The 13,152-nt window shown below is 40.2% G+C and overlaps 1 protein-coding gene across 9 annotated transcripts in view; it reads left to right on the forward strand.

The window, feature by feature from the left end:
- Positions 1 to 13,152, forward strand: part of EHBP1 (EH domain binding protein 1) — a 277,994-nt gene that overhangs the window by 46,049 nt on the left and 218,793 nt on the right. For 7 of the 9 annotated variants that reach the window (XM_028721911.2, XM_077926576.1, XM_077926573.1 and 4 more), the window contains exons 3-4: positions 4,287 to 4,344; positions 9,320 to 9,415. In XM_028721911.2, coding sequence (XP_028577744.2) covers positions 4,287 to 4,344; positions 9,320 to 9,415 — 154 coding nt within the window. Of the gene's footprint in view, positions 1 to 871; positions 1,016 to 4,286; positions 4,345 to 9,319; positions 9,416 to 13,152 lie in introns of those variants that run through there. The other 2 variants (XM_077926574.1, XM_077926577.1) reach the window with 2 other exon arrangements.

Consider the following 13,152-nt stretch of genomic DNA (forward strand, 5'->3'; position numbering starts at 1 on the left):
GTAAAATGAGTGATTCCTACAATTTCCGTAACTCCTTTCAGAATAGTGAGAAATGGTTAAAACTGGCTATCCTGTTTGCTTAACAGAAGGTTAAATATTTTGATAGTGAGCAGTTATGTAAACCTAGGCATCTCTGTCTGCAATCTGCCTTTAAATCACCTCACCATTGTGTGGATGGATCACATGGAGGAGCTGAGTATCCTGCACTTAGCAATCCTGCATGTTAATCTTTAGGTCAGATGTGTGTGAACTCAGGATATTCCTGACTGCTTTTCAGCAGGTGATTGGGATCAGGCTTGTTTCCTGGTTCATGGAGGGTTTTGTGTCATACTATAGTTGTGTCAATCTTATACCTGTGCCATGATCTACAGAGCTAATCCATATCATAAATTCAGATTCACACACCGTTCCTCACAATTCCCCATGTTGTTGGATTCATGTTCCTACATGTTATCTAACATCCTTTGGTATTGGAATCTTTTGCGTTCTTCTAGGATATGCAGAGTCCATGCTTGTCTCACCATCCACCACATCATGCATATATTATAGTTATAAGGATCTCATCTTGCCCAATTAGTATCACCACAGTGGGGTGAATCATTATTGCTAAAGCTCCTTAAACACTTGGCCTTCATTCAGACAATGAATTCCACCAGTTATTGGTTCCAATTTTTCTAACTGTAGCTATTTCAGTAATAATCCGTTTTTCATTATGTACCTCTAAAGTTGTCTGTTCTCCTAAACTTTTAACCACTTCTAATTGTTTTTGGAATGTAGGGTGTAATAAACCAGAAGCTTTTCTTTTAGGAATACTAGGTGTGGAGAGACCCAATGACCAGAAAAAAACTGTTTATTTATACAACCACAGCTGCCTGGATGATGCTGGCACAGAAATGGAAGGAAGATATAGTTCCAACCAGGGAAGAGTGGCAGATTAGATTAATGGACTATGCTGAAATGGCAAAACTCACTGGAAGAGTCAGACACTAGGAAGAAACAACTTTTAATAAAGAATGTGAGAATTATGTAAACTATCTGAAAAATTATTGTAAACAATGAAGTTCATTAGTAGGATTATCTTAAAACTGTAGTTAAAACTATTAACTAAGAAATAGTGAGGGAGTAATTAAAAAATGGGATATTTGTATTTGATGTTTGTATGTTATAAAAATTAAACTGAAAAACAAAATGTATTTTAAAAAATTAAATGAAAAGCAATCAAGGTGTGTCTCAAAGCTTTGATTATCACATTTAAAAACTCTAACATGATTATCCTTTTCTATTAATTATTTCTATGTGGAAAGTAATGCAGTTATAACTTGTGACATACTTGCAGCCCTGTTTAATGCTTTAGAGATGGGTTCCGTGAGTTCTTTGGACTGTTATGTAATGTAGTTTATTAGCTAATATATTTCCAGTGTCCAAAAAATTAGAAATATTTAATTACTGTTACTCAGTGAGACCAAGACTCCTTTTATAGAATTTAGACTGTAAAATGTTTCAATTTAAGCACATGGGGTCCCACAACTGGATATTCCATATACCTTAAAGCCACTTCCTTCCAAATTAGAGGATCAATTTGTTTACTAATTTTACTCATTGTTCCCATTACACTATATTTTTTCAATTATGGAGTCATAGCCTATTGATTTAAACTGAATATTCCCATTTTCAAATCACAGTATGTTCCCTTTAAGGAGATTTGTTAACAAACCCCAAATGTTCTTCAAATTAGAAATAGTTCTTGACTACTCTTATAACTGCAGAAACCCTTATGATATTGCAAGAGAGTTGATTAAATTAAGTGCTTTTCTAGTTCTTGAATGCGAGAAACACCATGATCATAACTAACTGCTTTTTCGGATCCTGTATTTTGATTACAAGTATTTCTGCAGCAGCAGTGGCCCTAAGCTTGTCTGTGTGTGCAATTTTTAATGATTCCTCTGCTTCCTGAGCAAGTTTTATTGCCTTCTTCTTTTCAACTTCCATATTTTTCAAAGAAGACGACCATCTTACCTTCTGTAGGTTTTAACTTTTCACTCCCCAGTTCCTGCTCTAATGTTACTGTCTGTTGTTCTAAGCTAAAATAAGTCTCTTCCCAATCTTCAATCGCCTCAATTTTTCTTCTAACTATTTTTTACTCCATTTAAAGCCTTTTGGAAACTATGGGAAACATAAAGGAAACCCCATAACATACAATATTCTTTCTGCATTTTTGATGGTCTAAACTCTTATGGAATAAGAGTGAAATGCTTCCTCCAAATATTTTAATGGATTGTCAGAGTCAAAGGATTTCCCATCCCATACACATGGACCCCTTTTTTCAGTAAAGCTCTCTAAAGGTGTCAAATCCATCCTTCCTAAGGAACTTTTAGCTACACTTTCTTCACCATTGGGATGCTTAGACATAGTTTATTCTCTCTAGCCACAAAAAAATCTTGCATGCTGCTTTAGACATACTTCTGGTAAACCATTTTTCCTTGTGCATGTGCTTTCACCACCTTATAAATTAAGCTTTTAATCTCTTGCTCCCCTAAGGAGCAGACTGATATAAGCCTTACTTACTTTTTTGTCTATAATAGAAGTCAGATCTGCTTTTTACCATATGTTAACGGTAAGTTTGGTCACATTTACAACATGTGGTTTTCTGTTCTAAACATTTATCTATACCCTAAGCACAAAATTATAAATGGGCTCTGGTTGCTCTCCTTTATTTACAGGGTTTTTAGGAGGTAGAGATTTTTCTGCTGGACCAAACTTTCCTTCTTTATGCAATCTGACAAATGGTGAAAAGTCCCTACCTTGTAACTCTAATGGTCATAACAACATTTACTAAACCTTTTTTTCCCCATTACACATCTTCCTGTTTAACAGAACTCAGATTTCCCTCTATTCCTGCCTAAATAAATCTCCTGACACGTGGTTCTTTGTTTTATTCTGGACTGGCGATCCTAAAATATCTTTTAAATGCCAGGTGGGGTGACCTAGTCATTTTTAGAGGCAGTGCTCAAGCAGTACAGTCAATATTCAATATCCCAACAATACAATTAAGATTCAAAAAGAGAAAGAGGAATGGAAAAAGTTTTGGATATACTCAATGCCTAGTCTGCTGTCCCAAACAGCTTCCCAGCAATACAATTAGCCATTTAGCATTTCCAAGGAAACTGCAAATTCTGGCCCTATGCCCTAAATCCTGGCCTTGTGCCCTTGTTGGTCCAGTGACCCAAGAAAAAAAAAAATAAGGGTTTGGGGCATTCACATAAGCCAGAAGCTCTCTGGAGCGAAACTATTAACACAAACAAAAAGAAGAAGAAGATGGAAATACTCACACTACAAACTCACTACACACTCTCCATGTGGTCTTAAACCACCCTTGCAACCTGTTGTTCTCCACCTATTTGTTACAAGTGTGTACCTTCTGCCAGCACTCATGTATGTTCATATACACACTGCTGAGAGGTTTAGGATCTTTTGCTAGAGTTATGATATATGCTTGTTATGGATGAAGTTTTTTCTTTGCATACCACTGGTAGTTTGTTTAGAGCAGGCATGGCCAAACTTGGCCCTCCAGCTGTTTTGGGACTACAATTCCCATCACCCCTGACCACTGGTCCTGTTAGCTAGAGATGATGGGAGTTGTACAGTGGTACCTCTGGTTATGTACTTAATTCGTTCCAGAGGTCCGTTCTTAACCTGAAACTGTTCTCATCCTGAAGCAAAGTTCTTAACCCGAGGTACTATTTCTGGGCTAGTGGAGTGTGTAACCTGAAGCGTATGTAACCTGAGGTACCACTTTAGTCCCAAAACAGCTGGAGGGCCAAGTTTGGCCATGTCTGGTTTAGAGGAAACAAACCACAATCCCAGGTTCTTGAGCAACAAGAAGTCCGGAAATAGCAAAGTGCTTGTTAAGTGTCATTTAACAAACCAGGCCCACCTGATAGCATTTCAAATTGTACCACTTGCATCTGTGTCCTCCAAATAAAATGCCTCTGAAAATTGGTTTTCAATCTATCCATCTATGTATTTTACTGGATACTTGGTGTGTGTGTGTGCATTTGTACATTTATATGTAGATAATTAGTTTGAAAAACCTATGATTTTTTGAATTGGAGAGTTTTGAAATAGCTCAACGGAGTTGATATGAGAAGGTAATTGATGAATTGTAGTCTCTTTCATATGAAGGAGTGGTGAAAGAGAAAGCACTGTTCTTTTATCACATCATAAATCAATCAATCAATAAATCTAGAAAAATTAATGGTGGGTGTCTTTTTTTTCCTCCTCAACAGGCAACCTGATAAATTGGTAGTGGTTTGGACAAGAAGAAGTCGAAGGAAATCTTCTAAGGTTAGTTTAGTTTAGTTGAATAAGGGAAACAAAAGTTGAAATAAGTTAGTTGATTATTGTTTTGCCTTAAGACAGGAGAAAGATAACTGATTTTTACAAATACACCTAAGTTGTTCTCTGTTTTTTCTTGTTAATACCCTGATTAGTATTACTAGTTTCTGAGGTTGCATTGATGCATGCAGTACAATAAGTTCAGCACCTGTCATTGTGAAGATCAATAGTAATTGAGAGTAGTCTATTGATGTATTCAATATTTATCCTGCCTTCCCTCCAAGATGGTCAGAGTGGAAGGTTCCTTATCTAAAGTGTTAGTATAAGAAAATATTAAGTGGTCATGGTTGCATATTTTTATTACTTGAATTGGTTTTCTGGGTAGGAAAATGGCCCTCATCCAGCATGTTAACCACATACACTAACTTGCTTTATTCTCAACTTATTTATACATTTAAAGGATAGATTCAAGTTGTTCAAGTTGGTCATAATTGCTGTATTAGTGCAAAACTTTATTTACTTCCAAGAGCTCCCAGCTAATATGTCCGTAGTAAATGAATAATAACCATAATAACAATTTCATACTAGAAGAGTAGCCATTGTGCTATAAGGAGCAAAATGTACAAAATTAAATTACATTTGAACACCTATTATATGCTAGCTCCTTTGTGATCCTATTTCCACATTATCATTATTTATGTGGGAATTATTTGAATTAGCTAAGTTGCTTTGAAGAGGTTGGTTAAAATTAAAATAATTTAAATTCAAGCAGTCACTTAAATTCCCCAATCCAGCTGAGGAAATCTGCACACACAAGCAGGTTTCTGCACATACATAACTGATGGATCAGGAAAGAAATCTGATGTGCATCAGAATGTGGAAGCTGTCTCTCAGCTTTGCATTTCCTTCATAAGAGGTGTCTTTGAAAGTGCATCCCTATTCCCATTCTGCTGTTTATAGTCTAGCCACATAATATGTTCAGCACTACTATCCTCCAGCTATCCTAGATTTTCAGGCAGCTATGGACTGACATACAGATGCTCTGGGCAGTCCGTGATTCCAGCACCACGATTGGAAGCCACAGGAGTCCCTTCTCCTCAGAATTATACCTGCTATGCTGTGGACATGGTTTCTAGACATCAGATTTCATCCTTAGGTGTTCCTAATTTACATAGGTAGATCCATGATGGTGACTTTGTTTTTCAAGTGTCTGACTTTCTACAAGAGCCGGAATAGTTCTGCTGCATTGGCATATCAGTTAAGGAGATTTTAACTTGGGGCATTTGGAGAGCATTTCTAAAATGATACAAACTCCTTGCCATCAAGTTCTGGGCCTATATAACATTTGTGATTCTACTTGATTTAAGATGTTTGTCTCTAGAACTGTAGAGACAGTTGCATTATGCATTCAAATCATTATGCATGTTATTAGTTTCTTTTAATTGCATTCTTGGAAGCAGATCAAATGACAAATTATTTTATATTAGGGTGATATTTGTGTCCCAAGGATTACGTAAATCTTTGGCAGCCTGTGCCCTTGGCTTTCATATATTCATCTCCTATGAGAATGGAATAATCCTGGGAGGGGAGGAGAACATTTCAGTATTATATCTGATGGACTGAAAATGAAAATCAGAGAAAATTTGACAGAATAAAAGTATATATAATAGAAAAATTATTGAATCAGGCTGTGTCTCTCTCACTTTTATAAACAAGTGTATTTTCCAAAAGTTTAGCCTGGATTCTCCTCATCACTGTTTCCCATTATAAACAGGGGAGCCAATGTGATGACATCCATATGCTCATGGACTAAAACTCCCTTCAGGCGTAACCAGCATGGCCAGTGGTTAGGGGTGTTTGTAGCCCATCAACTTCTGGAGGGTACCACACTGGCTATCAATGAAGTCGAATGCAATAAAGATAGCTTGCTGTGGCCCTGAGCTTTTGAATAACGCCTACATATTTATCTTACCTTTTTGGTAAGACTGTTGTATGAATTTTTGTTTTAAAGAAGAGTCCATATGTAGGACAATTAAAACAATTAGTAAATGTTGAGGCTTGCTCATATCAGTTATGGTCAGCAGAGGCAAATCCCTAAATGTGCTAAAACTTTGATAGGAAAATGGTACCTTTTGTGTTGCATAGAAAAATAGACGAAGATGCTTCTGTGTGGCCGCTCTGCTCTCTGACATTTCGGATCTTAGCCCCAGTGCAGTGCAATTACAGAACCCTCTAGAAAGCATTGTACCTTAAATCCTTTCCTTCAGTCTATCTCAGCCTGGGCCAAAGGATACAAAATGTACTATCCATTTAGTGATGATGAGATTATACATAATGTTTTATTAATTGCAAAGTAGCAGTAGAGTAATAGCTACCTTTTTTAATTTTGTGACTTTCAAGTTCGTCTAGTGAAGATGTTATTCTACTGTTGATGTGGATTTTTTTCCCCTAATTAAAAAATAGATTGTTTTTTTTTTAAAAAAAGAAGCCAAATTGGTTGCATTTTGCTAATCTTATTTTTTATATATAAAGTATTTGAGAGTTGCCTTGCTGAATCAGAACAAATGAAAATCTTGTTCAGCACCGTGTCTTCAACAGTGATCTCTGTTGTTTTCCCCCAGTATGTGATAATGTACTGCTCAGGTGTTCCATTTTTTGATATCTTCTCTCTAACAGCAAACTCAGGTAGCTGAGTGCCTATAAGTTTGGAAACTAAACATTGTGGTAAGAATTCACTTCTACACCACCTTGTTCATTATCCAGGTGAGGGACCAGCTTTTAAATAAACCACAAAACCAAGGAATTTTTTTAAGTCCGGCATCCAGATTAGGGACCCGGTGTTTATTATAGCTAGTGCAATAGGACAGAGCTCACTCAACTCAACTTGCCAGTTAAGAAGGTCTGCCCCAAGGCACTTCAGAGCAAAAGCTTATATACAACACACAAAGAGTCATAAAACATTCTTAAAAATAAAACATCCCCTTTACATGTGTCAAGAAAGGTCACAGGTCATTGGATAGAAAACACATATGGTGTCTTCCTGCTATCCTCTTCCCCCGCTATCACCTTGGGGTTGACCAGAAGCTCCTAGGCCTTTTGCCCATTTTAGGTATCAGATGTCCCACGTTGCCCTGGCAATCTAGCCTATCTTTCAGGGAACTTCCAAGGATTTCTGATTAACACTCTGGTGCTAATTCATCATAACTGACATAGTAAAACATGCTGCCATTTGTGCCACTTTCAGGGTCAGATAAGGAGGGATGCAATGCAGCGTAGGGAGGAGAGACTCAGAAATACAGAACACACAAAAATCAAGCCTAATACATTGTAAAAAGTTAAATGCAATTAAAGTGAAACATTGAAATATTATTGAAATCAAAAATATACACCTGGGGTCTCTACACAGTAGTACATACACCTGTCAATGTAAAGCAAATTATATATTTTTAAAAATAGCTGCCTGTCTGGAGCACCTGAGCTTAACTTATAGCAGTGGTGACCAAACTTGGCCCTCCAGCTGTTTTTGGACTACGACTCCCATCATCCCTAGCTAAGAGGACCACTGGTTCAGGAATAATGGGAATTGTAGTTCCAAAACAACTGGAGGACCAAGTTTGGCCACCACTGCCTTATAGTATGTTGAAGGTAGTTCACCCTGGAGAGAAGGGGGTTCTTCAGCCTGGGGTCTTCCAGATGTTAGGGACGGAAGCTCCCATCTGTCCCAGTTGGCCAATGATCAGGGATTATTGGAATTATAGTTCAAAACATCTGGAGGGCACCATATTGGCTACCCCTGTCTACAAAACTAAAATTCAGGCAGGCTGCTTATTATACCAAACAAGCTGAGAGCAGCAGAGGCACAGAATCCTATATGGAGGGCAGAGAAAAAGGGGCAATTGACCTGCTCACCCATTGTGACACCTTAGAGCAAGTATCTTTGGGGGTGATTATGATTTGAGTTAATTTCTCCAGAACTCTTCTTCCTACCCCTGCCTCTCATGCTGCATAATATAAAATACTTAGGTTTGGGGCTGGCAGTTTCTTAGCACTATATAGGATAGCTGGGGAGGGCCAATGGTGCGGAGAGGAACCATTCCCGCTTCTGAACCCCAAGGCCTGAACAACAAAAGGGTCAGGTTCTATTCCCAAACAGCACATTCCCTTTAGGTGCTTGGTTTACACTGCAAAATTGTGTTGCAAATCCCACTTGTCTTGGCTAATAGCCATTGAAAAGGTATCTTCCATGAATTCGTCTACAACAAGGCTCAGCAGTTGGGTACATTTGAAAATGTGCTGGGGTGGCAGTGCCAAATAGCTGCTCTGGGGATCATGATAAAACACAAAACTAGAGGTAACTTTGTGCTTCTCATGTGAAATCAGCCACGCTCTGCTGGTTCTACTTATGGAGATCATACAAATTGATTTTGCACACCAACAGCCTGAGCATTTATCAGTTCCAGGAAAAATATTCAAGGTAGCCACACAGCACTTGCTCTCATTTCACAGAAATCACTTTGAAGGTAATTACACATTTTGCTCTATAACTTTCTTTGTAAGAAGGCTAGATGCTTTCTTTTACATGAGTCTGGGGCACCTGCCCGGTGGCACCAGAGAAAGACTTTTGGTGACCCCTGGTCTATACATTTGAAGGTGGAGGTTGTGCGGGAGAGGAATTTGGGGTAGTTAAGTTAGTCACAACGTTAGTCTGGGAGCAGAACAGGAAAATGCTCCCAGCCTCAGCCTAGCCATCAGACAATTCATGAACGAAGCCTCTGAACAAAAAGTATTCAACCAAATCAGCATTGTGTCTTTTCCAACACTTTCAAGAAAATTAAAATATTGAGGGAGAGAATCCTTCTCACCTTTTTTTGAAACCTGCAGTCTAGTACTGTGCATGTTGTTTCTGCATATATTTGGCTGAATTTGCTCTGTACATTAATCCATTTTTTTCCAATTGCTTTTCTCCTCCCCAATGTTTCTTCAGGCTCATAGCTGGCAGCCAGGAATAAAAAATCCATATCGTGGTGTTGTTGTGTGGCCTGTTCCTGAAAACATTGAAATCACTGTGACACTTTTCAAGGTAACTATGTTGTTTTAGCTTGTCTTTAATTGTCCCAATTTCATAGATTTAATAATAAACAGGAAATGCTATGAACATCTGATTCTGCATTTTCTACTGTTGCCTTCACAAAGACTGCAGTCCTAACCAAGCTTTCTTGCAGGTATGCACCATTGAAAGAATGAAAAAACCTTTGGTCAAAATTCAACATAACACTATGGCAATTGTTCCACCTGTGCAAACATTTAAGCTTGCAAGGTGAAATGGTCCTCCCTCTCATCCCGCTGTGTGCTATACTGGGGTTTCTCTCAACCCTCCTGAGTCAACTTAGGGGGACATGGGAGATGAGTTAAGAAAATCCCGTTGCACAAGCAGACGTCCTTCGCACAGACTTCCACTAGTGGGGCTCATTAGCTGAAGCCAGTGGTATCTTGGGATGCGAATGGGATCCGTTCTGGAGCCCCGTTCGCATCCTGAACGTAAGACGCAACTGCGCGTGCGCAGGTCGCGTTTCGGCACTTCCGCGCATGCGTGTGACTTCATTTTGACCGTCTGCGCATGCGCAAGTGGCAAAACCCAGAAGTAACACACTGTTACTTCTGGGTCACCGCGGAGCGCAACCCAAAAATACTTACCCTCAAGTGTATTTATCCCGAGGTATGACTGTATTTCCAAATAAATGGTTTTAGGATTTAGCCCTGAACCTGCTGTTACCAACAGAGATGAAGTGTTCAGGCTGAAATCCTATGCGAGTTAATTTGAGAGTAACCATTTAGCTCCATGGAGCTTAGTTCTGAGTAGATATGTATGGGATTGAATGGCATGTTAGTTATTCCAGTATGAAACTAGATCACATCCTTGCAGCATGATCCTATATGTTTACTCAGAAGTCAGCGCCACTGAGCTATTGGTATTTACTCCCCAGTAAATGCGCATATGATTGCAGCCTTCAGTTGTTTTCACATTGGTAAAGCTGGTAGACGTTAGCTAACCTTTCCTGTTTTCAAAAAGTTCAAGCTATGTACATTTCTAAACTATATACTCTATACACTTTCCATGTAATAAAATGTCAGGCACCAGCAAAAGGACTGCTCCTTTAAATATTGTCTCTCAAGTTCCTTCTAAAATGCTGCACCATCTGTTATCAGGTATCTTTATGGAGAGTTACTGCTGATTGGGTTTAAAACACTAACATGATGATGTCATATTATTAGACTGCAGTTCCCATCACAATCTGCATTTAGAGACATCCAAATTGCTGTCCGGGACATGGGTGGCGCTGTGGTGTAAACCACAGAGCCTAGGACTTGCCGATCGGAAGGTCGAAGGTTTGAATCCCCGCAATGGGGTGAACTCCCGTTGCTCAGTCCCTGCTCCTGCCCACCTAGCAGTTCGAAAGCACGTCAAAGTGCAAGTAGATAAATAGGTACCGCTCTGGCGGGAAGGTAAACGGCGTTTCCGTGCACTGCTCTGGTTTGCCAGAAGCAGCTTAGTCATGTTGGCCACATGACCTGGAATTCGCGACTGGACTTTGGTAATATTATGTAAATTGTAGTTAAACTAAACATTAAGCTGTTTTGTTTCTACTTCACACCGTACTGGTATCGTTATCATACAGGAGAATTGTAGCTTTAGTGAGAAAGACTAAACTGGTTACAAGCAGCCATACCTTAAAAGTGTGTGTGTGTGTGTGTGTGTGTGTGTGTAGACAATTGCTTTAAAAGAGCCTTTGTTGCCTTGTCCTCCCTGAGTAGTACCCTGTGTCTGGGCAGTGCCCCTTCAGGCTGCAGGTGGGAGCTAATTTGGTAAAATGATCTGGCATACAAACACAAATCCAACATATAGAAAACTAACATACAGTGGTGCCTCGCAAGATGAAATTAATTCGTTCCGCGAGTTTTTTCGTCTAGCGAATTTTTCGTCTTGCGAAGCACGAAATCCCATAGGAATGCATTGAAAATCAATTAATGCGTTCCTATGGTCAAAAAAAGTCCAAACAAAGCCAAATTTGGTACAACAAGAGTTTATTAAGTGCTCTTTAAAGTCACACATACTGTAAAGAGCATTTCAAAAATTGAAGGAACAATAAATTAAGTTTCTAAACATGACAGAAAAACATTTAAAAATCAACAAAGTGTACAGTACATTTTCTAAGACTCTGGGGGACAACTCGAAGAAGGTTCCTCTTCCACTCTTTGCTTCTTGCTGAAGAACCTGTCCATGGTCTGCTGCTTCATCCGCCTTTTCAGCACCTCCCTGAAAGGCGACATGACCCTTGTATCAAAAGTGTTCACAAGGTCATGTGCCACGTGCTTGTCAGGGTGGTGCCGCTGTGCAAAAGCCTGCACATCCTTCCACTTCAGGCAAATGTCCCTCAGTTCTTTGGAGGACAGCCGTTCCTCAGTTGCTTCCTCCCCTTCCAGCGAGGCCTGCTCCTGTGCAGCCTCTGCCTGCAGTTCGACCATTTCCTGGGTGGTCAGCTCGTGGTCGCGCTCCTCCACCAGCTCGCTGATGTCCTCCTCTGTGACCTCCAGGCCCATGGTACTCCCCAAGGCAACAATGTCCTGCACCACTGTTGACTCTGGTGCATCAGAGTCACTTGGTGCCACACAGTCCGGCCACAGGCTGCGCCAACCGCAATTCAAATTTCTCTGGCTGAACCCGTTCCAGGCCGTGGTGATCATCTTCAAGCAGGTGACGATGTCGAAGTGGTCCTTCCCGCAGGGTGATGGTGGTGCAATCAGTCACCTCAAAGCATCGCCTGAAAAGCTCCCCCAGCCCCTCCCCAACTGTTGCAAACCCCTCCCCAACTGTTCCCCCAGTCACCCAGCACACAGAAATTCAAATCCAGATTTTTTAAAAAAAACAACAGCAGAGTGGCCCATAAAAATTCAGAAAAAAACCACACAAGCTTCCAGATTCTTGCAAACCCCTCCCCAACTGTTCCCCCAGCCACCCAGCACACAGAAATTCAAACCCAGAATTTTTTTCGTCTTGCGAAGCAAGCCCATAGGGAAATTTGTCTTGCGAAGCAGCTTGAAAAATGGAAAACCCTTTCGTCTAGCGAGTTTTTCGTCTTGCGAGGCATTCGTCTTGCGGGGCACCACTGTATCAGGGAGAAAGCTAAGTTGAAAATCCTCTCACATACTTATGATGAATATTGTTGTATTCAGGGTCATGTGAGTGCCCTCATCTTAGCAGTTTGAATTGATGAAACCTAGACACAGCACAGGTATATCACCTCAGTAAGAACTAGGCCACTGGTGCATCTGGGGTTCAAGGAAGAAAGTGTTGTAGTGAGGCAGATGCCTTTGCAAGGTCATGGTTTATGATCTCCGTTCCCATCACCATCAGCAGCATCACCACCACCATTACAATTCCTGCTCTCACCCTGAGGTCTCAGGGTGAATTACAACACTAGCAGAGGGATACTTCTTGCATCACATATGCAAGACTGCACCCCTGGTTCCAGATTCATCAAAGTAACTACCATCCTCTGTCAGTCAACTCAACTCTTGTCAAATTGGAAGAGTGAGAGATGTGCCCCCATTAATACCACACAGAAAAACAATTAAAGCCATCGTATTCTCCTGAGGCTACCCCTCTGTGTTAGAAAGATGAAGGCTACTATGGCAGCTAGGGACCGTTGTGTCCAAGTGACTGACTGGCTTTGCTGAACAATTCCCCACAGGAAGAGAGAAGCAAATGTCTGCGCTGTAGTTTTAGTGACAGTGATGAAAATGGCCCTGTATTCCAGC

Source organism: Podarcis muralis, chromosome 3 (genome assembly GCF_964188315.1).
Source record: "Podarcis muralis chromosome 3, rPodMur119.hap1.1, whole genome shotgun sequence".
NCBI classification, from domain to species: domain Eukaryota; kingdom Metazoa; phylum Chordata; class Lepidosauria; order Squamata; family Lacertidae; genus Podarcis; species Podarcis muralis.